Here is a 26,772-nt window from a genome sequence, read left to right as displayed (position 1 = left end):
AAGAAAACTGCCTGACACCTTCAATGAAGCCAAGCTGATCACTTTCAGCATGCTGGTCTTTTGCAGTGTTTGGATCTCCTTTATTCCTGCTTACCTGAGCACCAAGGGGAAGGAAGTCATTGCCGTGGAAGTCTTTGCCATCTTGGCTTCCAACACTGGCCTTCTAACTTGCATTTTTCTCCCCAAATGTTACATTATTGTTTTAAGAACAGATCTCAACACCAAGCAACTGCTAATGGAGAAAAGGAATTATTGAATCATCCTAAGATTTTTGTGCTGTTTTTGTCTTTGTTGACCTATGTAGTGTTGATCCTGGAGCACAATGTTCCATATTTATAATTCTGCTGGCCACATTGCTTTAATTCACAGTGATGGGAATTTATTGCAAAGTCTATAACATAACACCCAGACCAGCCATACTGTGGAATACAACGCATAGCAATGAAGATTGTAGTGCTTCAAGATGATTAGTGTTGCACATACAGTACTAGTGTCTGATGGGGGGGATGGGACTAAGGTCCCAATCCTATCCCCTGCCACATTATAGCATGCAGTTTTGCCTAAGGAGCCTGAGCTGAATGCTATACTGCAGCGGGACTATGAGACAGCCTGCAGAAGGTGAGTAAAATATTTTTAGCCTACTTCCTTGCAAAGTGCCTGACAACCTATGGGTCTCTTCTAAATGCACCAGCCAATTTAATGGCATATATCTGAGGAGACTAAAGGAGCAGGAAGGTTTAAAAAGAGGGGATATGATCCAGCATACATGACTGCCACTGGTTTGACCCTGCCCTCCGCAACACAACCCACAGTTCCTCCCCCATCATGCTCCATTACTCCCCCTTCTCATCAATGAACCATTTCCCCCCCCCCCATTGTCTTCCCTGTTCAGGTGCCAGCCTCTGGTCATGGCAGAAGGCCACCAATGCTTCTGCTGCTTTTCAGAAATGGCAGCTGAGAAATGGCTGCCAGTGGCGCATTCCATCAGCAGCCAAATCGCAACAGTAGAACAGAGTGCAGGTGTGTTTTGCAGCTGCCTGGGGAAGCTTGGAAAGTGCAAGAGCTATGTAGCCAGGACGATGATTGCTGCCTGAAAGGAAATACCTGGAGAAATGGAAATCTTATGACAGGGATGTCAAATTTGTTTCATCCAAAGGGCCAAAGTTAGCATTCACGTTGCCTGCTGAGGGCCAGAAGTGACATCATTAAGCGGAAAGTGACATCATTGGGCAGACGCTGACCAGAAGTAAGCACTTTGTTCTCACATAGAAATTCACTAGCTGCAAATGACAGAAAAGGTACAAATCTTGTTCATATTTTCAAGATATGGGAGAGCCCAATTAATAAAACTTGTAAAAACCCAATTTGGTAAAGGAAAAAAAATAAAATAAAGATTTATGGTCAACCTTCCTATGTAAACCACCTTGTTTCTATGTGACTGAAGTCAACAAGTCTTTGAAAAAGGTGATATATAAATACTACAATAGTTGATGTGATATTGTCATATTATGTTCCATGCACTTCAGTTGATGAATAAAACTGTATCTTAATGCTACCACATTTCTGTGTTGTAACATTTTTCTGGAGCATGGAGGCAAATTCCCAGTAAAGCTAAGGAGCCATGCCTGGTTTGATGGCGATCCAAGGTGCATCCTTCTGACCATTCCCTCAGGGGCAGCTATGTCAGCCCTAACCATGTGTGGAAAGGTGGTTGCAATGCTTGACTTTGCAGTGAGCTGCATATTTGCAACTCCAGGAAAGTGGGAAACATAACCATGCTTGACTCACCACATGGTCAGTGGATAATAAACTTTATTTCTATCCCACCCTTCTCCCTAAAGGCACCCAGGGCAGCTTACAACATATTAAAAACAGATTAAAACATAATTTAACAAACAGATAAAAACATATTAAAAACACATTAACAGAAACCATAAAAACAATAGTCAGATAAAAGTCAGAATAAAAAAGAGCATAAAACAGCAGTTCATGGAGGAATCAGGCCTGTAAAAAAGCAACTAAAAGAGGTATAAAAGTTGTTAAAAAGGCCATGAAGTCAGAAGGCTTGATTAAACAGCAAGGTCTTCAGGCCTCGCCGAAAAGTCTCAAGAGAGGGAGCCATTCTCAAGTCAAGGGGAAGGGAGTTCCATAATGTTGGTACCATTACTGAGAAGGCCCTGTTTCTTGCCGCCACCCCACGTACCTCCTTAGGCGGCGGCACTTGTAAAAAGGCCTTCTCTGATGACCTAAGAGGACAAACTGGATTGTACGGGAGTAGGCGATCTCTAAGATACCCTGACTACCTTTGAATGCCAGCTGTTGTTGAGCCTGAAGTCTCATACTTCTGGGTTGGATAAAACCATGTGAGAAGCAGGGTAAGGAATTTTCCTTTTTCATACCAACAGTACTGTGGTAAAGGCAGCAACCGCAGCATTGACGTGGCTCAGTGCACCAGGTAGTATGATAAGATGTCTTTTTTTCAGAAATACCAGACCAATTACCAGTACCCAGTAAGCTGAATGTTGGTATCCCCATAGTCATGCATTGTGAACCAGTATTCCCTCTTACTGCCTTCCTGAAGAAAAGAATTGAGAACTTGTAAAATATAAGGACCAAATGATATAATGTGAAATACAAAATGTGCGCATTTAAAAATGTGTCTTTTAAAAAGAAAATAGTGGCTGCAGGCTCTGCAAAACATAGTAGAACTGTGGGGAGGTGGCTGGAGGTCTTTAGAACTTTGTCCCCACTGTGCTCACACCCTCAGCCCTTCCCCTATTTTAAACAGAAGGAAGGCTCCCCAATTCCTAAAATCCTAACCATTTTTTCAGCACTGAGGTAAGGGCAATGCAATTCCAAGATAAGGGAACAAACGTTGCCTTACCTGGAGGTGGCCTCCGTGACTGCCCCCCAACTGCAGGATGCAGCACATGCCCCACTGGCATGGCTATGCCAGTGCTGGAAAGTTGCACTCTAATTGTTTCCATTGGAAGCTACTGGAAGCTTTCTTTCTATTTAAAATAACACACAGGAGGGCATAATTGGCAACAGGACTCTGCGAGAGGCAAAATCCTGAAGTGTCCCAAATTCACATTGTCTTTGTTTAGTACCCTCCCCCATTGCTATTTTAAAAAAGGAAACCAAAGTGTTAGTCAGAAATTCCATTCAAACTTACCTGGGAATAACCCAACTGATTATAATGAGACGTATTTCTGAGGAGACACCATTAAGATTAGGCCTGTACGACCCAATCTTATTCGAGCTGCTGCTGGAATTAGTAGATGGCAGAATGTGCATTATGGTCATTGCAAACAGCCTGAAGCAGCACACAGAACTATGGGCTACTGGCCCAATGGCGGTGAGGCCAGAGCAGCTTCATGCTCAGCAGTAGCATATGGAGTGCCAGCCAAACCAGGTAGGTTGGCGGGGAGGTGAAATGGGGTAGGGGTAGGCTGGAATGGCACAAAAATGGGCAAGGGCAGGAGGAATGATGGAAATGGGAGTGGGTGGCACCTAGCATGGGCAACATGTGCTGAATATTATCCCATCCGATAGCAGCAGGCAGACCCTCTTTCTCTCCTTGGACTTGCCCCTGAGGAGACCAATCAGCAGTCGAGGGGCTTAAGGCGACGTAAAGAACAAGATATTCCCTTACACCTCCAAGCCTCCTGATCTCTCCCCCCCGCCCCCACAGGATGCAGTGCAAGCTTTTTTAGTGTCACTACATTGATGGGGAGGAATGGATAGGTTTGGATAGGATAGGGCTATTAGTGTAACGTGTCCCCTTGGGAGAGATGTGAGAGACTTAGCACTTCATTGTCTGACGCCTGCGTTGGCTCGGTCATGTCGTGAGAATGGATGATGGCCGGATCCCAAAGGATCTCCTCTATGGAGAACTCGTGCAAGGAAAGCGCCCTACAGGTAGACCACAGCTGCGATACAAGGACATCTGCAAGAGGGATCTGAAGGCCTTAGGGATGGACCTCAACAGGTGGGAAACCCTGGCCTCTGAGCAGCCCGCTTGGAGGCAGGCTGTGCAGCATGGCCTTTCCCATGTGTTTGAAGAGACACTTGGCCAACAGTCTGAGGCTAAGAGGCAAAGAAGGAAGGCCCATAGCCAGGGAGACAGGCCAGGGACAGACTGCACTTGCTCCCAGTGTGGAAGGGATTGTCACTCCCGAATTGGCCTTTTCAGCCACACTAGACGCTGTTCCAGAACCACCATTCAGAGCGCGATACCATAGTCTTTCGAGACTGAAGGTTGCCATTGTCATTGTCTGACCTATTTCACCTACAGCAGCTGGTGAGGGCAGGGGCACAGTACGATTTGGGACCATGCAAAGGTGCCCTGCCTCTCACCACAATCCCAAATCAGATTGACCCCTACAGTTTACATTGAGTCTCACAAACATGTTTTTTTGGGTCACACAGAGAATCTAGACCATCAGGGAAGCACTTAATTACCCGGCAATTATCCCATCACTGTTGTTTTCATTCCAGTAATCAATAGCAATGGAGAAATCCAGACTCAAAACATAGGTGATGTGATTCTGAGCAGCCAGTCAGAATTCTGGGAATAGTTCCATTGCAAGCAGACCTTAACCAGACTATTTTTTTTTTTTCAGGTAACCACATAGGGAAAAGCTTTCACGAAGAATCTCTGTGAACATGAATTCTGCTTTCATGAGACTGCCAGTTCAGCTCAGGAGTCTGCCAGTGAAATAGGTATAGCAGGAACTGTAGTTCAGAATGCAGGCATTAAGCTGTGACTGGGTTAAACATGCATCTACAAATCAGTGGTTGTAACTGTTTTTTTTTGCTCCTGCTTCTACCGTCTTTTATCTCTTGGAAGTATATGCCTAGTCAATGCGATTTTGTACAAAACCTCGAAACTAATGAGGGTAGGCCAGGAGATCCTATAATTGGTGGGGTCCTATCTCTTATAGGGCCTGATATGTTCACAAACAACTTTCAGAAACCACAAGAAAGGAAGATAAAAAGTTTTACGTAAGTTCTCTATTGTTCGGTAATCATAATGCTCTTTGCCAGAAGGTGCTGCTGACACTATACCACCTATTTCACCTACCAAGTACACTTTTAAAGTGATTCTAATTTATAATTATCTAATTATTATTTGTAATTATAAGTTAGGTGTTTTTGAATAAAAACACCCAACACCACTTTCTGCACTGCTAACTTTTGGGAAAAAAACCAAAATCTGTGGGGAAAAAATAAAACTGTTTTTTTTTCACCTCTACTCATAAGGAAGTTGCTCCAGCCCTATGATCGTTAAAAAAAAAATCAATATCAGCACAATCCTTTGCATGCCTACTCAAAAGTATGTCCTATTGTGTTCAATGTGGCTTACTCCCAGGAAATTGTGTATAGGACTGTAGTCTTTTTTAAATCATGGTGACTAAATTGTGCTTAAATATTTTTGCATCATATCCAAGACTTGCAAGTAAATATACTCCCCAAACCTTCCTTTCCCCCCCCCGAAATGTGTAAGTTCACTTCTTCATGAAGACCTACATTTCTCTTGCCTCCATTTTATTGCTCTTCTTATCTTTACCTCCTTTTCTCATCATGTTAGGAATGGGATTTGCAGTGTACATGTGCATGTGATGCTAGTGACAATGTGATGGACATTGCCTCTAAATATTTAAGTCTCACTGTCTATCTCATGGCAGGATAGTGCTTAAAAATTATCAGCATGTCCTGTCCTTCATTTTCGCCATTCAAGAGATCAATAGGAATCCCAATCTCTTGCCCAATGTGACCCTGAGGTTTAACATTTATGACAACTTTTTTGATGGCACGATCACATATGAAAACATTCTGGATCTACTCTTCAGACTGCAAAGGAAAGCACCCAATTTCAAGTGTGGTAATAAGGAGAATGTTGTGTCTGTCATTGCGGGGTTCACTGTAGAATACGCCATTCAAGTGGACACCATCTTGAGCCTCTACAAGATTCCACAGGTATGCACATTTGTATTGATGTATGGATGCAGTCCTGTTGCTGTTTATGTATTCTGTGATATGATCTCATTCACACGATGTAAACCTTCTGGGGAGTGGGGTGGTGGTGATTTGTGTGCAGTCAGTCTTTTCCAATTATACCCTTTCTCAGCAAGTTATTCAGGCTAGTTAGTATGACTACAACAGTTAGAATCAGAAGGCTTTGTTACATTACCAAGAATGAAGGTGAGGTGCTTAAAAATAGTCCCGTCCCCCCACAAAGCTAAGTTTCTGATTATAGCATCTCATGATATAGTCTGGTACTTTGATTGTTTTGTCTTATGGCCCAATCCTATCCCCTGCTGGAGCACAAGACAATTCACCAGTGCAGCCTCCACAACATCCCATGTGCCAGCAAGGGACCAGGTCGGCTGCGAGCGGTAAGGATAGCAAAGTTTACCTTTACATCCTCTATTGCTACCGTGATTCCCCTTGCCCCAGATTGAGCGCCAACCCCACACTGAATACAGGGCAGGCCAGCAGGTTAGGATTGGGCTGCCCATGGCACATAGCTAAAACTACTTCTATTTGGTTATGATCCACAGAGTGCAAGTTTTTATTTTACTATGTATATGACATACACTACAAAGTAAAACAAAAGCTCACTATGAGTCATTTCGTTTCAACATATTCAGAATATGATTCCCTTTGGCCATCGTGTTTGAAAACTCTCTGTATGTCAATTTGTATGTCAAAGTCTTAACTTGAGAATCTCATGTTAAAAAGACACATTGTTCAGTAAATACAAAATGTAATCAGTATGTTAAAGCTCGGCTCTTAATATTAAAGAGAAGCATATTGGTTTGAAAAACTGTAGTCAGTTCTCAAAGTTTGGATGACATGCATTTATCTCATCAGTTCACCTATGGTGCATATGAGACACAACTCACTGGAAACCATTTCCCTTCTTTGTACCGGATGGCACCAAGGAAAACTACTCTCCACACAGGAATAGTCCGACTTCTGTTGCATTTCCAATGGACGTGGATTGGCATCATTGTTTCCGATGACGATAGTGGAGAAAGCTTTCTGCAGATCCTGACACCTTTGCTTGCCCAGAATGGCATTTGTGTTGCCTTCCTGGAAAGATCTGAAATGGTCAAGAATGCTAATTTGGATCATCACCTTCAAAATATATTACATATACAATCCACACTACTACTGACAGATGTCAATGTGGTTATTGCGAATGGGGACCATCAGTCATTGTATGCTTTAGCAACTGCTTTATATCACCTTGAATTTACGATGGAATCCACAGTAGGGAAAGTTTGGATCATGCCACCTCAATGGGATTTCACCAGTGAAGTTGTAATGAATGGCTTCTGCACAGAAACATTCAATGGGACTTTGTCACTCTCTGCCCCCACTAACTCTGTCCCTGGATTCAAGGGCTTCCTCCAGAATTTAAAACCTGATAAGTCCCTAACACATTTTCTCTGCTTTTTCTTTAGAGAGGCATTCAGATCCTGTCTTAATGGGAAGTCGCAGTATTGCAATTCTTCCAGTACAGAGGAAGATAAGTTGGAGAGCTTGCCCAAGTCTCGTTTTGAGATGGAGATGAGCAGTCAGAGCTACCATATTTACAATTTTCTCTACGCTGTCACACACACTTTGCATTCTATATACGTATCCAGAAAAAGAACTCGACTGGATATAAGCAAATCCAAGCATTTGACTATTGAACCATGGCAGGTGTGTTCTCATTGTAATGAATGGTTTATGATCCAACCCCAAACAGGTAATAGAAAGAAAACTGCTCCTGAGTTCAATGGTTCATGTTTCTGAGGAACGATTCTTAGACTTGCATTGCTATCGTGACTAAAATCATGTCCCCAGGATCTGGGCTGAAAATATGTGGGGCAGCTGACCTGCTGAAGCAAAGCAAAAATGAATCTGGCCACTGCCTTGATGAGAGACTTCTTGGAAACTCCATATATGCCGGTTAGAGATCCATACTGGAAGAGGGGTTGAATATAAATGTCTGGTGACAAAAACCACAGAGCACTATTGTGACCAGGAAACCACTTGGAATTTTTAGGGTAGAGCAGGCCCTGGGGCCAGATCTGGGGTTTGGACTGATCTGACTGCCTGTTGAGTGGACATTTCATTCTGTCTCTGCACAGTTCCTCTTCTGGGTGGATCTGAGCAGCAGGACACTTCAGGCAGTCGCATCTGTCCGAATGTCCTGTTGTGTAGCCTTCTGGGACACCAGGCAGCAGATGCAACTGCAAAGAGTATCCTGGTGCCCAGATCTACCCCAAAGAGGAGCCAAGCAGAGGCAGAACAAAAAGCTGAGGTCTGAACGGGGACTGCATTCTTCTTGGAAAGCGGTTGTGACTTTGGGTGCTGCTGGGGTAGAGGACCAAATACAATAACTCTCACCAATATGCAATTGTTGTGCTGGTGGTCATGTGAAAAGGACAATGAGGCTCATTTCCCAACTCTATCCCCCATACACTTTGGATATAATTTTTTTTTTTTTTTTGGGGGGGGGTGTTTTTTAGAAAGGTACTACACTATAGCAGTGTAGACATTTTGAGGGAATGAACTCTGTGTCCTAAACTGTATTCTCTCCCAAACTAGTTGCATTCTTTGCTGGAAAACGTCCACTTCAATAATGGAGCTGGACACGAAGTCTTCTTTACACACGATAAATTGTGGTCTGAATTGGATATCATCAACTGGGTCACATTCCCGAATCAGTCTTTCCTTAAGATCCAAATTGGGAAGCTTTTTCCAAGTCAAGAGATCAGCATCAGAGATGATACCGTAGTGTGGAATGGCAAATTCAAGGAGGTACGAACTCTCCTGTACACCCCTGGTTCACAACTGAATAAAGCGTGCTCAAGCACTCCCTCTTACTCCACCTCCCTGCTAATAGCCTGTCCTCACTACCAATGCACCAGAAGCTGACGACCCTCCTGAAGTTGCTACTGTGTATGTGGCACTCTTGCCGTTTGCAGCAGCAGTCCAGTAGTGTGCAAGAGTGGCCCAGTTTTCACGCCACTGTGAAGGAACGCTAGTTCTGGCAGCAAAAGTTCACAATATGACTGGGGCCTTAATCTCTAAGGAAGATGGAAGTCAGGGTATACAACAGAAAAAAGACATTCATGCCTAGGTTGATGTTGAACACACATCAAACTTCCTCACACCTTCAGATCCAGGGTGACCTGGTGTCATTATCGCAAAAGAGGACAAGGCACCCCAAAATGTAGGACATCAAAAAAGTAAGACAAAAAAGCTAAAAACACTCATATATTGATTTCACGTGGTTAATTTAAACACTATATTACTTATTATTAAACTTAAAACTATATTACCTATAATTAATTACGTAAAATTTATTAATCATAAGAAGGCTGTACCCTTCCTGCAGGGGCAGCTCACTGCAGAAAGGACAACATTTAAGTTATTTTCCAGGACATGAGGCTAAAAAAGAGGACATGTCCTGGAAAAAGAGGATGTCTGGTCACCCTGTTTCAGATCCTATTCAGAAATGAAGTTTCCTCCACCCATAGACCAACCCCATCGGCAACAGTGAAAAACAGTAAGACAGTAAAGCAGGAACAGGAAAGATGTAAAGACCTGCAACCAGAAATTTCCCTGACCGTATAGGTGGGCATCAAGAGCTCAGTTCCCTTTATTTCTCAGCCTACTATGAGTACAACTAATGTGCAGAAAAATAAGCACTGTCAGCTGCCAGGATAAAAATGTTTGAAATAGATGAACTTATCTCTCCAGGTGCCACCCAGTTCCATGTGTGTTGAAAACTGCCAGGTTGGACACAGGAAGGCCGTTCGAGAGGCACAACCGTTGTGTTGCTATGATTGTATTCCATGCCCAGAAGACATGATTTCTAACCACACCAGTGAGCGACATTAAACATGTTTTCCTGGCTATAGTTGCTAATGTTCTGCCCCCATTCCTACTGGGGACTTTTACGACAGCAAATCTCATGCTTCATTGGCATAACTCCTGGTTTGTTGCCACAGAAGGGTGTGCTACTGGCATGTGCCGAGGGACCACCAACGCAAACAGCCAAAGACCCTGTGAATGCACCTGTGGCCAACCAGGCTACCCCTGAGCAAGTAATGTCATGGTGGGGGGGGGCGGGGTGACCAAATGTCCTCTTTTTCCAGGACATTTCTTTTTTATCCTCGGGTTCTGGAAAATAACTTAAATGTCCTCCTTTTCCCTGTGAGCAGGCAGCACAGAGCCTTCTTGGAATGAAATAAACTATATGTAATATAATTTTAAACTTAATAATAAATAATACAGTGTTTAAGGGCTCAATCCTAACCCTTTTAACTCACCTAATCCACTGACATAAGGGCAATGCAGCTCCAAGGTAAGGGAATAAATATCCCCTTACTTTGAAGAGGCCTCTGTGAGTGCCAGCCAACTGCAGGATGCAGCACATGTCCCATTGGCAGTGCTACAGCAGAGCTGGAAAGTAGGTTAGGATTTGGGCCTAAATTAACCACATGACTTCTTTTAGCTTTCATTTTATCATGTCCTACAATTTTCTTGGAAGTCCTACATTTTGGGGTGCCTTGTCCTTTTTTTGTGGTGATGGACATCTGGTCACCCGGGGGTGGTGGTTTCATGAGCAACTGAGGGGAGGATCAGGGGAGCAGAATGGGAAGCAGCAGTCCAAGGAGAAAGGGATGGATTTCAGTGGCAGTCATGCACATTGGGATCCTAACCCCCTTTTGCTGGCCTGACACACCACATGAAGCTCCTCAGACTTATGCCAGGTAGACAGGCAGCATAGGTCTGCAGATACCCATTGGCAGCCAGGCAGTGACACCCCATGTGGTTCACGCACTCCGCAGCTCCTAGTGATGCCACTGCATATATCTGAGGAGACCCACAGGTAATCTGTAGGCTTACTAAGAGATAAGTAAAAATATTTTTTATTTACCTCTCGTTTGACTTCAGATTCTCCCCATAGCATCCAGTGTGTGTCTGTTTTGCATATCTGTCTGTCATAGCATGCCAGGGAATAGGATTGTGCTCCTAGTCTATTAAATCACTTTAGTTACTAAATTCTGATATGGTGGCTTAAATAGTTACTGATTGCTGGACTTTTTTGCGGATGTGTTGAACTTATATTGTTATCCTGTTTTGTGATTTTTTTTTAAACTATAGAACTAATAATGAAATAAACAAACAAGTAAAGGTGACAAACCTACATAGGGTTGTAGCCATTGCTGAAAAGGGAAAGTGAGACATCCTGCTCCAACATTTCCTTTGCACTCTGATTACATGATACAACTGAGCTAGAAATGCTGTGATTGTCCCTTTCAGATTCTATTCATTGTGTCAAGTGCCCAGAAGACCAGTACCCAAACAGGAAGCAAGATCAATGTATCCCCAAGTGTCTTTCTTTCCTGACCTACGAAGAGCCCACTGGGTTTCTTTTAGTTTCCTTTGCTGTTTCCTTGGCTTTGATCACCGTTCTGGTGATGCAGATCTTCGTGAAGAACTGGAATACGCCAATCGTCAAAGCCAACAACCAGAACCTCACCTGTGTTCTTCTCAGCTCCATCCTACTTTGCTACCTCTCTTCCCTACTCTTCATCGGTAAACCTGGGAAGATTTCCTGCCTTCTCCGGCAACCAGCTTTCAGCATCATTTTCTCAGTGGCTGTCTCTTGCGTCTTGGCAAAAACCATCATTGTGGTCTTGGCCTTCATGGCCACACAGCCAGGAAACAGAATGAGGAAATGGCTTGGGAAAAATACAGCCTATGCCATTGTTCTTTTCTGCTCCCTCATTCAAGTGGCTATCTGTATTGCATGGCTGTCCACCTCTCCTCCATTTCCAGATTTTGACATGCACTCCCAGGCTGGTCAAATCATAGTGGAGTGTAACAAAGGCTCGATCACCATCTTCTACTGTGCTCTGGGCTATATGGGCTTTCTAGCCACCATCAGCTTCACTGTCGCTTTCCTATCCAGAAAACTGCCTGACACTTTCAATGAAGCCAAACTGATCACCTTCAGCATGTTGGTCTTTTGCAGTGTGTGGATCTCCTTCATTCCTACTTACCTGAGCACCAAGGGGAAAAACATCATAACTATGGAGGTTGTTGCCATATTTGCCTCCAACACTGGGCTACTGGCCTGTATTTTTTTCCCCAAGTGTTACATTCTTGTTCTAAGAACAAATCACAACTCCAAGAAATTCTTATTAGAGAAAAGTAATGGTTCAATCTGATTTGATTTTGTAGGTAAATTTTTCGATAGGTAGCCATTCATTCATGAAGCACAAAGAAATGGATTGGTCATTTCATCTAGGCCATGTAGTTTGGAATTTGCATAGCGGTGTGGCCAAATCCATCCAGAACTGCATCTCATGTGTAACTCTTCAGCAAGAACATTGATAGTGTAACCGAGAAGTCAGAATGTTGCAAGAATTGAATGCAAAGTACTAGTAAAGAACAGGTAAAATGGTAGTAAAACATTCTATTAAAGTTTTGCATTATAGGCAATCCTGTCTGATTGCATTCTTGTTTCCTTCATTCTCGCAACCGGCAAATCTTGCCATGCATGTTGAAAAAAGAAATGGGCCTTTACACTATCACTACAGGATAGTGATATACCTGATCGATTCAAGGTCAAAACAGTTACCTCTTGCAAAATGTGCTGAGGTGGTAGAACTGAATTGTGAAGTTGTGCAAAATCAGTAGAAAAACATAATAGAATGTGAATATCGTCAACTGTTTCAAAGATGCAAGTTCATTTTATTTCTTCACAGTTACTATAACCTTTGGTTGGATAATACATTAAGGCAGTGGTTCCCAAACTATGTGTCACAGCTCCTGAAGATGCAACGGTGAACTTGATTTCAAGAAGACATAATCAGGACTAAGCTGAGCAGAATTGGAGAACTGGTATCTGAAATCAAGTTTCTACATAAAAATGAGATTTGTTTTCCTTTGCAAAAGCCTCTCCATGGGGGATGGAATATCTTTGTTGTTTAACTTGAACAACAGACCTTTTCCTCCAGTAATCTCTCACACTCCATTTTCCCTCCTAGTCAGAACGTAATACTACAGGATTGGTCAATATACCCTTTCCGACATCATGGTCCTGATCCAGTTCACCCCCTTGAAAACACATGACGTGCAGGCAGTCATTATTCATGTGCATGCCAAGTCAAATGGACCCTCTATATGTATCCCATCCTCCAAGCAGAGGATGACAAAGACTTTCCCTGTCCCATCATTGTGGTCAAGAGAGGAACAAATTCAGTTAGCATCCATAAGATCATGAGCATTTGAGGAATACCACACCAGTGACCATTGCCACACACTAGGATTGTTCATGCTCATGCAACAACTTTTCCAGCAGAGAGTTGAGATTTGATGAAATCTAAGGGCCACATCACCCTTTATGCTAAGTGCATAAATCATATAGTTGTCCCTTTGTATTTATTGCCATTGAAATCGTGTGGGGAGGGGGAGTCATGCAAAATGGAGCAGAGCTGTCAGGTCAGATTGTCGGACTTTGAGAATTTGCCCTTGCCATTCTTCTGCTCCCAATTGTGTTATGTGTGCTATTCTTAACAGCAGGGAAAAGTGCATATTAAAAGACAACGCTTTGGGTGCTTTGCTTCCATTCCACACCACATAGGAGAAATGATGGGGCTTGGGTCCTGCCTGGACGTGCAGCCCGGGTCTACCTATTCGGGTAGAGCTGGGCTCCTGATTGAGCTTAAAGCCTTGGTGGCTGTTTGCTGGGACAGTAGACCTGGGCTCCCATTCCAGCCAATCTCCTTGACACCGGCCCAGTGGGTGTTCCCCTGACACCTGATTTTGCTCTCCATCCTGACAGGTGCCCTTCCCTGCTGGCAGGACAGTTGGGGGGGGTATGCACCCATGGCCTCCCCTGGATCCGCCCCTGCTTAGAACCTTTCCCACACTTGTTCTTGGTTCTCTTTAGCTCAAATGCTTTCCATGTTTTCTCCCATCAGAAAAAGGGTCTCCCCAGCCCCCAAGCAGCAGCCATTAATTTTAAAAGTATATCTGAAAGGCAAGAATCTGCCCCCATGATTTTTCCAAACAGAAACATTTCTCCCTGCCCCCCCCACAGCAGTACCATTATAGTAATTAGCATGTTCCACAGTAGAAGAAATAGTACCTTCCCTTCCCCCAGCCAGTTCAAGTAGAAATCTCTCCCAACCTTCTTGTAGCTGCTCTTGACAGACCCACTCTCCATGTGCTCTGGATGGGGGCAGGGTGACCAGAGGTCATAACTTTCAAGGAGCCCTCCCCCGGACCCTGTTCTACTCACTCTACACACATGCACTCTCTCTCCTCCCCAATCCCTGCCAGAAGCACCTTCCTGTGCACAAAAAGTGTTGCAAAAAGGGCTTCAAATCACCGCCAACTGACGCCAGATTAGATAAAGAGGACAGGTTTGGAAAAAATGCTGGGGGGGGCAAACTGCTGACTGGGGGGGGCAAAGCCCCAGCTATGGCCCTGTTTCTAGTTGGTGTGTTTGAGAAAGGAAACATAGCAGGTGTGACCTCCTGAAGCCCCCTAACTTCCCAGTGCAATTGTGCTTTGTTTCATGCCCCTCCCCAGCTGTTTTTTTTTTCTTTAATTAAAAACAACAAGGCCATTTCACAAATACAATGTGTAATTAGGTCCTACCACTTTCCTTACAAACATGTCTGATATGCAGTAGGTTCCCCATCTTAACAGTGCCATAACCTATCTAGTCTTCCATGATGGGTTGTGATGCTCCTGGTGGTGCTGGGGAGACCTCTTTTGGGTCATGCTGGGCCAGCGACCCACCCTGCTGGCCTTTGTGGACCTCAGAAAGGCCCACAGAAACCTCTGAAAGCTACTTCTGGTTTTCAGAGGCAAACTGAAAGTTGTCTTTGAAAACCAGAATTGGCTTCTGCTGGCCATTCGGAGCCCCACAGAAGCTAACAGAGTGGATTGCTGGTGTAGGCATGACCCAGAAGAAGCGTCCTGGGCTTCTTGCTAATGCTTCTGGAATGGCTCTGATTTGGAACCAGATGGGCAGGAGGGCAAAGCCCGCAACCTACCTCACATGGGCTTTCACCTCACCACTGGGTCATGACCCACAGTTTGGGAAAGGCTGCAGTAGCCATTTGGAGGTCTGGGGAGAGGTTTGGAGGGGTACAATATGGATCATGGCAAAGGTACTTTACCTTTCCAACAAACTCTCACCCCACTCAAGCCTCACAAACATACATGTTTCTCATTCTGAACATCCCATATGGGATGCACCCTGTAATTATCCAGAATACTGTAATTTCCCTTCTTGTACAATCAGTCAACTAAAAAGGAAAAATAAATAAATCCATCTAGATTACTTTATTGTCAACCTCCACTCAGAATTAATCAGGCATCTCTTTTAGAGATCATGCCACAGACAAAAACTTCCAAGCAGAATCTCTGTGAACATTAATTCTGCTTCTGTGTGGTTCCTGAGAAAGGCTAGCAAGGAACCTGCTGCAGATATTAGCGTGGGAGTATTTGAAATTCAGAATGCGGGTGTGCAGCTTTGAGCATGTTAGAAGTACATTTGCAGCCCGGTGGTTGTTTATACTCTTGTTGTTGCTACTTCTTCCTTCATCTGTTTGATCTGAGGTTATGTATGCTGATTGTCATATTGAAAATCATCTCTATAAGCTCGGAGACACTATAATTGGTGGGGTCCTATCTCTTTTACATCCTCATTTGTTTGCAAGCAATTTTCAGAGACCACCAGATATGAAGATGATGAGTATTAGGTAAGTTCTTTATTGTTTGGGAGCTGTAATGATTTTACCAAATGAGCATTAGGGATTCTAAGAATTGCAAAGGGGTGGATTTTCAGCAGGTGCCAATTTAAACATCATGGACCTGAAGTGACTGAGAAAGTTGGGGTCAGTTCTATTTCTATCCATAATTCATTAACAGCACAATCCTATAGATCAGTGGTTCTCAAACTCTCTGGGAGAGTGAGAGCCAGTAAGTCTTTACAGGGGTGGGGGGAAGGCAGCGGTGCGACCCCCAGGATCACACCGCTCAGGGGGCTGCAGGGGCTTGGGTGAACTTACCCAAGCCTCCTGCAGCCTTCCCGGGGTGCGTGGAGCCTGGTGTTCTGGCAGGGCTCCCCGCAGCAGGGAAAGTGGATGCGGAGCAAAAGTGATGGAGGTCCCTGCCTTGCTGGCTTCTCTTCTCCTTTTTCCTCTTCACCAAGTTCTGCCCTACATCTTCTGATTATGAAGACAAATGAAAATAATTCACTTTGAAATCCTGAGTGGATGCCATACAGACCCAGTGATTTTCCCATGTGCCCTAGAACCTAAAAACACATAAGAACATACAAACATGAGAATAGTCCTGCTGGATCAGGACGTAGGCCCATCCAGTCCCAACTTCCTGTATCTCATAGAGGTTGACCAGATGCCTCAGGGAACACACAAGACAACAAGACAATTGCATCCTGTTGTTCACTGCCATGCATCTTGCATTCTGAGATAGGTTATCTCTGAGACATATAGTTTGCATTTAACCATCATGGCTAGTAATCTGTGAGGGACTTCACCATCATAAATCTGCCCAATCCCCTTTTAAAGGTATCTAGGACAGACATCATCCTGTGGCAAGGTGTTCCACAGACTAATTACACCTCATCCCTTCTCACTTCGATTTCACTCAATTCTTCACGGTCCCTTCCTGAGAAGTTCGGTTCAGGTATGGGCATGTGCTCTAAATCTTTGGTCATGAAGTCGGGTGAAAATAATTCCTTCAGTTTATCTTCAATCTCCATAACCTCTGCAAGCTTCCTTCCCTCATTATCTTACCGATCATCTGCATTCCTGGAAGTTTTCCTGCTTTGGATGATTTTAAAGGCACCTGTTGGAGATGCTCTAGGAGAATTTCCTGCTACAGGCTGGGGGGACCTGTAGATGCTAGATGACCTTGTGGTGACCTTTCAACTCTTATGATTCTATTGGAGACATTTTTATACTTTACTTTTCTTCGTGTTTCTTTTTCTCTCTCTCTGGGCATGATTCTCACTTTTTGAAGGCAACCTCCTTGGAAGTACATCTCTGCTAGATGTCCATCACATTTCACTATTCTCTTCTTCATTCTCCTTGTATCACACTTTCCTCTTGTTCTGTACATTTGAATTTCCACTGCTAGGGATTCCCACTACCTTTCATGCATTTGGAAAGAGGAGGTGGACCCTGACACACCTATGTGGTATCACAAAAAGCACAGGCTGTCCCTGTTCCAAAAGAATCACTTCCTGAAATCAACAAATTACAGAGACTGAAGAGTGCTTAATTTTTTTATGGATCACATGCTGGATTTGCAAACAGTAACGCCTCCCAACCATTCACTTTTGTCCTATTCTAATGAACAACTCCTCTCCTACAGGAAGAACTAAAGATGGGCAGCCCAATCCTGAGCTGCCTAATGGCCAGAGGAACAGCGACACCAAAATGGCTGCTGCAGCCAATGCTCACTGGGCAGCCGCTGGCAGCTCCTTGGGGAAAGGGGACACCCATTCCCTTCCCCTGGGTAAGGGAGCAAGCCCCACAATGGGGCTACTCAACTCTGCGATGACTATTTAGCTGGCGCAGAGTTGAGAGGCCCCATGTCAGGCCAGGAGGCTTGATGCAGAGTTCTGGTTCAGGCAGAGCAGAGCTCTGCTGGTTCCAACCCCCCTCCTGCCCCACTCCCTCCACTGCCCCATGTTCTTCCTACCCTCTCCCATCCCAGAACACCTCCCCCTACTCCCACTCACCTCTCTGCTGTCCGGAGCAAGGGATGAGGTCCGGGCGGTATGCAGCGGGCCTCCAGTCAGTGCTGGGCCACCGTGGACTGGCACTGAGCTGGTGGCAGCATTGACATCCAGTGAGTCTTGCAGGCATGCCTTATGGCACATTTGTGACATTCAGTGCCAGCGGAAGGCTGGCACTAGGTCCTTAGGATCAGGCCCTTACTCCTCTGATTTTTTACCCCCTACTTATCTTTGCCTCCTTTTCTTATTGGGTTAGGGGGTGAAGTTTTCACTGCAGTTAAACACATGGTTTGGTGACAATGCTATAGACATTCTCACTAATTTTAACTTTCTAACTCTCAATTTCTAATGTCTAACTGTCAATTTCAATCTCATTGCAGTATGGAACCTAAAAATTATCAGCACGTCCTGTCCTTTGCTTTTGCTATCCATGAGATCAATAAGAATCCTAACCTCTTGCCCAACATAACCTTGGGGGTTAACCTTTATGACAACTTCTTTAATGAAAGGATCACATATGAGACCATCCTGGAACTACTTTTTAAAGAGCAAAGGCATGTCCCCAATTATAAGTGTGGCGAGAAAGGGAATATCATGTCTGTCATTGCAGGGTTCACTGTGGAATATGCCATCCAAATGGCCACCATCTTGAGCCTCTTCAAGATTCCGCAGGTATGTCCATTTGTATTAATGGGTGGATTAAGTATTACTGCCCTTCACTTATCCTCTGACGTTCTCACAGTGATTGGTCAGGACTGGCATTAGGGGTTAGCCAGGTTGGGCACTGGCCATAGGCCCATGTATTTCAGAGGCACACCTAGATAAGCTAATCCCTGAACTGGAATCACTGGTAGTGTCCAGGGTTTCACCAGTGCATGAAAGAGGGATCCTGGGAAACTCATTTACCCCAGGGATTCCAGCAACCTGGCATTGGTACTGTGGCTGTTATTTGAGTTTGTGAAGCTTTTTGGAGGCCAGAAATGAATGATGCTTTAAAACTGAAATCTCTGTCTGAACAATTAGCTCCCTTCTAGACTGTAAATATCTTTTTGGATGAGAGTGGGACTTCATTGATGTAGAGTATATATCCAATATACTGTACTTTATAATTTATTTTTCACATTTTTATGCCATACTTCCTCCAAGGATCTCAGGGTAGTATACATTGTTCCTTATATAACCTCCCCCCCCCCAACTTACATCTCTATACATGATTTGATACGAAAACCATGTTACCATGTTTCCTTCATATGTTTCTATGGTATAGATTTGCCCCCCCCCAAAGGGGGGCAAGAGGATGAGGGTGCACACGTGATGGTTCAGTATGTTTAAAAATATTGTTTTATATTGTTTGTTCACTTATTTTTAAAATCATACGTTGTTCAGTCTATTCAAAATATAATTCTTAAGCAAAAGTCTGGATCTTTATATTGGAGAGAAGCTCATTTGTCTGGAGAATTGCAGGTAGTTCTCAAAGGTTTAATGAGCCACATTCCTCCAACTAGCTCACCTATGGTGCATATGAGACTCCACCCATTGGATACCAGTTTTCAAAGGTTTAATGAGCCACATTCCTCCAACTAGCTCACCTATGGTGCATATGAGACCAGTACTGGAATGCACCAAGGGAAGGAACTCTCCACACTGGAATGGTCCGTCTTCTGCTGCATTTCCAATGGACGTGGATTGGCCTCATTGTTTCAGATGACGATAGTGGAGAAAGCTTTCTGCAGATATTAACGCCTTTGCTTGCCCAGAGTGGTATTTGCATTGCCTTCTTGGAAAAGTCTGAAATAATCAAGAATGTTAATATGCTTCGTTACTATCAACACATATTAAATCTACGTTCAACACTTTCATTGACTTTAGCTAATGTAATTCTTGTCAATGGGGATTCTCAGTCTTTAGGTGCTCTAGCATCAAGTTTACGTTATACTGAATTTGTACTCAAGTCCCATATAGAGAAAGTCTGGCTCACACCACCTCAGTGGGATTTTCTCAAAGATCTTGGCATGGAGGGATTCAGTACAAAAACTTTCTGTGGTGCTTTGTCTTTTTCATTCTCCACAGATTCTGTCCCAGGATTCCAGGATTTCCTCCAGAACTTTCCATCTGATAAGTCGCTGAGAAACTTTCTCTGTCTCTTCATGCAAAGGGCATTCAGGTGTTGTACTAATGGGAATCAAAAAGGCTGTGAATACTGTGCAGGAGAGGAGAAGCTGAAGAACCTGCCTCAGTCTCGGTTTGACATGGAAATGACTGGTCAGAGCTACCATATTTATAATGCTCTCTATGCTATAGCACATGCTTTGCATGCCACATATGTGTCTAGACAACGCACAAAGCTGGAGAGTGGGAAAAGCGAATATTTGCATATAGAACCTTGGCAGGTAAATTCCTCGTGTTTAATTATTTACATTCCAATTCTATCTCCCACCACCAGTGCCAATGCAATGGTGTGTGTGCCACATCCTGCAAGGGTGGGAGAAAGTCACAGAGGACTGTAGGGACCGTAGGGAAAGTAACGGAATGTTTGTTCTCTTAAGGGAATCCTCCTCTTATGGATTTACTCAGACCTGGGCAAATGCTTTGGCTGGTGCACATCCGAGTGGGCCCAAGGAGATGGACTAAGGCTAGGAAAGTGGCAGAGCATATCAGCTGAGCTACTGCCATCAATAACTACCTCCTTCCCACCTGAAACACCCTTGGTGACCCAGGCTCTGGTCTGCCCATCTCTTGCCCTTGTGCTGGCTTACTTGCTCCGGAGCAGGTCGCTGGCTGTGGTAGTGGGCCACCATTGCTGTTTGTGGCAGTGGCTCTAAAATAGTTGCTAGTGGCACATTGTGTCCACTGCCATATAGCCAGTTAAGTGGAACTCTATCCCGCTGCTGTAACTAGACCAGTATGTGTGGACTGTTAAGGGTGCTAGAGTGCAATCCCAAACATGAGGGAGAAAGCTGCGACAGAGCTCAGTGGGAATTAATGGTGCTTGAGACTATAGTTGTTGTGGCTGAAACCATGTTATCAGACACTGGTCTGAGGTCACATGAGACAGACAGCTTCCTGAAACTAATATGATCTGAATCTGACCAGGGCCTTGATCTCTTGGGAACCCCAGTTATGCCACTTGGAGATCCATAATGGAGGAAAGCTGAATGTTTAGTGGCTAAAAAAATCCAACAACATTGTTATCACCAAACTATTTGGAAACCTCAGGGTAGAAAAACAAAATAATTCACAGAGATGTGGAAATGTTCTATATGGTACTGAGTTGACAAGAAGATCAGGGGCATTTGCACAACCTATTCTCGTAAGGTTTCCATTGTTATTGTTGGTCAAACGCTCAGTGGTTTAGTGTACCATGCGCACAGAAGGAATGGACTGATAATTTTTCCCCCCAATCTAGTTGCACTCTTTTCTAAGAAATGCCCACTTTAACAATGGAGCTGGACACGAAGTCTGGTTTACCCATGAGGAATTTTCAACTGGGTTTGATAGCATCAACTGGGTCACTTTCCCCAATCAATCCTTTCTTAAGGTCCAAATTGGAAAGACCTGTCATGAGTCATGAGTTCACCAAGTCATGAGTTCACAATCAGTGATGAGAGCATTGTGTGGAATAGCAAGTTTCAGCAGGTAGGAATAAAATGCACCAATTTAGAGTTGTGGAACTTGTTGTCTGAGAACTCAGTACATGTGCATAAGATAAATATCCCCATCTCCTCTAGCCTGAACTAAACTGGGTGTTTCTTATCCTCTGCTGGCACAGAATAAAGGTATTTTGAACACCTTTAAACAGGACCTAACTGTAGTCATGTCCGATTGATTCAGGAAGGCCATGGTTGGCCACCAGATAAAACTGGGCAAACATCCCTCTAACCACCTTCAACCACCTGATTATCCAGGAGTAGTGAAGAGGACACCCAAAATGCAAACTCAGTCCTGCAGAAGAAGTACAACTCTATTCAGAATGGACTGATAATCCAATCTCTGCATCCAGTCTGGATCTGAATCTCCTCCATGTTCAGATTACCACCTATCTGGCCAGTAGTAAACACAAAATCCAACAGGTGTCCTGCCATTTGAGACATGGCAGAAATTACCAGGGACAGGCTGTCATATGCAGCTCTTCAGAATGTCACAATTGATTGTGGTAGTGCAGGGCTGCTGGGTTATCTCATCCAGTAATGACATCCCCACTGACAGTGAGGAATTGCAAGAGCAGGCCAGCAATGCAGCTGCCTTGACTCTTATTGATTGGGACAGCATAACCTGTGCAGCAGCTACAAAAGGGAAGGGAACATGTACAGAAGAGGATGGGAAAGTCAGAGGAAACAAGAGCTGAGCTGATAAGCAGGACAGAAACAAGGGGGAGAAAGAAGTGGGCAGTAGAAGGATGAAGAACATTTCAGTGGGACAAAAGAAAGAGAAAAATGGAGCAGAGACTATGAGAGAGAGCAACATAAGGTGAGAGGGAAGGCGGAGAAGAGAAAAGCAGTGATAAGAGGGGGGAGAGAGAAGCAGCAGAGACAGAAAGATGGAACCATGAATGAATAAAGATGAAAGATGTAGATCAGTGAAAGAAAAGGAAAGAAGAGACAAGGGGCCCTAAGAACTTAAAGCTCCCCCCCACTCCCAAACCCTGTATCTGCCCCAACCTGAACCATGGTAGCCTGAGCCCAGAGACATACTATAGGGAGAAGTGACAATCAGCCCTGGATTTTTAGTCCCAACAGTATGTCAATGTGAGCTGAGGCCAGAAAAAAAAAAAAAAAAAAATGGTCCTGAAACTCAGATCAGTCAGTTCATCCCTGTCCTGCCCTGTTGCATCTGTGCATGACAACCCAGTAATAAATCCATCCCAGCATTATCTTCCTGTCTCCCCACATCCTGTATATCATTCCTATATCCTTATAAAGTAGACCTCCCTGCTTGGGATTAGGTAGAGGGGGAAGAGTCCCCCTCAGTGCCCACCTTGGTTCATGGATATCATGGCAGCCATTAAATCCTGATTTGCTCCCATTCCAGGAACCTGCAACCAGATTTCAGGTGGATCCCAGCACGTAAAGTTCCATGGTGCAAGTTGGGGCTTGAGGTAGGCAAGTGCTTGACATGCTGAAGATCACTGAAAGAGAAAGATGCCTGTGGTGGTGGTCATCAAAGCATCACTGATCTCCCTGTCTTTGATTCTTAGACACCCCCCCCTTCAACATGTGTTGAAAGCTGCCATTTTGGATATAGTAAGATGGTTCGAGAGGGGAGACCGGTTTGTTGCTATGATTGTACTCCATGTCCAGGAGACAGGATTTCTAACCAGTCAGGTAAGTGGCAGTGCACAAATTTGCCTGGAAATGTTGGCAAAACATTTGTTTGTCCAAACCTTCTAACATATGAATTCATATTCTCTTCTCCTAATGTTTGAATTATGTATTACTAATAATTTCTAAGAGCAGAAAACTTTCACGAAATGTTGTCCACTTACCTGTGAACTGAAGCTGATCTGTTTTGCGCCAGGAAGTCAAAAGGGCATAGATCTGTCAGATCTTTTTTTTTTTTTTTTTTTTTGGAGAGGCCAATGTATTTTGCATAGATGGGACACTTTTACAGCATATGAATTCCCCTGCCATTTCCCGTCAATGTACATTTAAGCAAAAAAGTCATAATCACTTTTGAACAGAAGGCAGAAAATGAGCTGCTATGAGCCAAAATAATACATTTTTAAAACCACTACAAGCCAATCAATGTAAAAGCAATCAGAATTTAGCAAACAATGCAATAAAATAGCACATTAAAAACCCTTCATAAAACAGGACATCAGCCATGAAGAGGCTTGATGAATAAAATCATTTTATCTAAATGATGCTTATGTACTAGTCCACCATCTCATTTCCTGGTGGGGGAATCCCATAGATGGAGTACGAGCACTGAAAACTCCCTGTTCCCTGTCACCACATACTTTACTCCTGGAATGACTCAGAGAAAGTAAATCTAGCAAATGGGTGGGGCAGATTCATAGGGAATAAAGCGGACTTTCTAATACCCATGGTCTAAGGCATTCAGAGCTTCAAATTTGAACTGTGCCAAGAAACAAACGAGAAGCTCAGGGCCAGCTTTAGGGCAACTTTATCGATTGGGCCCAATCAAGCTCCACGCTGGAGGGTGAGCGAATCAACCACAGCCACAGCTGGCACCTCACTCATCGGTTGATTCTCACAAGGCCAGAGTAGTGAGTGAGATGCCTGCACTAGTTAGCCCTTCCACCTGCCCCAGTGTCCTTGGCCTGAAATCCCCCCCCCCCCAGAAGCAGTGGGCAGTGACATCATCACCTCATTGCCACCTACTTCCAGGTGCCACACTTTGCAGCAGGCATCATTAGCCCTGGGCATGCCTACCATTTGTCCCAGTGAATAATAGGGGCATATGGGACATGAAAAAGGTGTTGCATTGGGCCCAGCAGTTTCTAAAGCTGGCCCTGTGGAAATCAGTGCAGATATTTCATGGCTAGTGATGCATGATCAAACCAGAAAGTGCCATCAACAATCTGGCCACAACATTTTGAAGCCAACAATCTTCAAGGCAGTCCCATGTACAATGCATTGCAATTATCTGACCTAGGTTTTTTCCAGAGCATGAACAATGGTGCCAAGGTTATCTCAGTCTAGAAAGGGCCATACCTGGTGGAAGACACCTTGTGCCACAGATGTTACCTGAGCATTTAACATTACATCTGAATCTAACAGTAGCTTCAAGCTGTGAATTTCTCTTGAAAGAACATTGCAACCTCATCCCCAGCAGACTGAAACACCACCTTCTTCCGGTGCTGAACCATCTCTCCAAAGCAGTGATTCTCACACATTTAGCACTGGGACCCACTTTTTAGAATGAGAAACTGTCGAGGCCCACCAGAAGTGATGTCATGACCGGAAGTGACATCACCAAGCAGGAAAATTGTTGACAATCCTAGGCTGCAATCCTATCCACACTTACCCAGGAGTAAGTCCCATTTACTATCATTGTTAAAATAATAGACATAGTAGCTTCTTAAAAGCACAGGTCTGGAACATTTCCCCAAATGCAGTCACATCCCATGGTAGCATCAAGTCTAAATGAATGGGGACCCACCTGAAATTGACTTGCGAACCACCTAGTGGTTCTTGACCCACAGGTTGAAAAACACTGGCCCAAAGCATTTTTGGCTTGTCTGTTCTGAGCTCCACTTTTTTAGTTCCATCCAATTCATTACAACTGCTGAGTAGCAGCTTGGTGCTTAAGCTACCCCATCTGGTTCTGGGACAAAGAAGGGAAAGAGCTTGGGATTGGTAATGACACCCAGTTCTGCATCTCCCTGCCATTTCCAACTGGAGATGCTGTTCATAACTTCAACTGGTGAAGTCAGCAAGGGACTGGATGGGGAGTTAAAAGCTGAAATTAAATCCAGACCAAACAGAGGCCTTCCTCATGAAGAGATACATTGAGGTGATGCGTTTGTCTGTGCTGGGTAGGTTGCACACCCCTTAAAGGTTGGGGATGCCCCAATCTTACACCTGGATAAAGTGATGAAGTTATTCTTGATTTTACATAAGCTGCCTTGGACAACCATATAGTGGAGGAAAGGCAGGGTATAAAATGTACTGCATAAAATAAATAAATGTCCAGGGGTTGACTGCAGCCCAGGGAACTTCTCCCCAGCTCGGCTGATTCACCAGGTTTTCTGACTCAGTCAGACCTGGTTATGCTTGTCCAGACATGGTTGTGCTTTTTATTTACCAAAGTTTGGATTATTGCACAGTGTTTCACACGGGACTGGAGTTTCATGACAAAGTAGATGAAAAATACAAGAAATAATCGGTTCTGTTCTTTCAGATGCAGTTCATTGTCTCAAATGCCCAGAAAAGCAATATCCAGACAAGAACCAAGACCAGTGTATCCCCAAGGTCGTCACCTTCCTAAGCTATGGAGAGCCCTTGGGGATCACTTTGGTTTCCATGGCTTTCTCCTTTACTATGATGACAGGTCTAGTGATCCTAATCTTTATGAAGAACTGGAATACCCCCATTGTCAAAGCAAACAACCAAAGTCTCAGCTGCATTCTTCTTAGCTTCATCCTACTTTGTTACCTTTCTTCCCTGCTCTTCATTGGCAAACCTGGCAAAGTATCCTGCCTTCTCCGGCAATCAGCTTTTGGCATTGTTTTCTCTGTGGCTGTTTCCTGTGTGTTGGCAAAAACCATCACTGTGGTCTTGGCCTTCATGGCCACTCAACCAGACAACAACATGATGAAATGGCTGGGGGAAAAAGTGGCCAACTCCATTGTTCTGTCCTGCTCCCTCATTCAAGTGGGGATCTGCACTGTATGGCTGTCAACCTCACCTCCATTTCCAGACACTGACATGCACTCCCAGGCTTGGGAAATCATACTGGAATGTAATGAAGGCTCTGTCACTTTGTTCTACTCTGTACTGGGCTACATTGGCCTTCTGGCCATTATCAGCTTCACTGTTGCTTTCTTAGCCCAAAAACTGCCTGACACCTTCAATGAAGCCAAACTGATCACCTTCAGCATGTTGGTCTTTTGCAGTGTTTGGATTTCCTTTGTTCCTGCTTACCTGAGTACCAAAGGGAAGTATGTAATGGCTGTGGAGGTCTTTGCCATCCTAGCCTCCAACACTTCACTGTTGGTCTGTATCTTTCTTCCCAAATGTTACATTATTGTTTTTAGAACAGATTATAACCTCAAGAAATGGAGAATAAAGTAAAGTGAATTTTAAATCAGATTCTGAGAGTATAGATATTGGACTTTTTTCTTTGTATCTGTTGTCATTGATATCACCACTGTTCATGACTGCAATTAGCTGATCTGGCTAATCAAATATGCTAAATCAAATTGGGCATCCCTCTGCTTCTCTTCCATCCTGCAATCAAATGGGCGGCTCTCCCTGTACATTGTGAATGGTGAATGATTCCCCCCC

At 44.1% G+C, this 26,772-nt stretch overlaps 1 protein-coding gene across 1 annotated transcript; it reads left to right on the top strand.

Moving 5' to 3' along the window:
* The first annotated feature begins 3,843 nt into the window (after positions 1-3,843).
* LOC136652417 (vomeronasal type-2 receptor 26-like) lies at positions 3,844-26,559 on the top strand. The gene is made up of 9 exons (XM_066629356.1): positions 3,844-3,848; positions 5,691-5,982; positions 8,608-8,820; positions 10,017-10,112; positions 11,499-11,610; positions 11,854-12,034; positions 18,184-18,475; positions 22,998-23,124; positions 25,667-26,559. Exons 1-9 carry the CDS (start codon positions 3,844-3,846, stop codon positions 26,557-26,559), a joined length of 2,211 nt encoding a protein of 736 aa, XP_066485453.1.
* Positions 26,560-26,772: the final 213 nt, after the last annotated feature.

Source organism: Tiliqua scincoides, chromosome 5 (genome assembly GCF_035046505.1).
Source record: "Tiliqua scincoides isolate rTilSci1 chromosome 5, rTilSci1.hap2, whole genome shotgun sequence".
NCBI lineage: Eukaryota > Metazoa > Chordata > Lepidosauria > Squamata > Scincidae > Tiliqua > Tiliqua scincoides.
The sequence above is the reverse complement of the archived record's forward strand: the minus strand, read 5'-3'. Positions and strand labels throughout refer to the sequence as shown.

Coding starts and splice junctions, on each gene's coding strand:
- LOC136652417 (XM_066629356.1), top strand. Junction 8,821..10,016: donor GGAATGGCAAATTCAAGGAG/GTACGAACTCTC, acceptor TTGTTGCCACAG/AAGGGTGTGCTACTGGCATG. Junction 18,476..22,997: donor GCCTCTTCAAGATTCCGCAG/GTATGTCCATTT, acceptor TTTGATTCTTAG/ACACCCCCCCCTTCAACATG.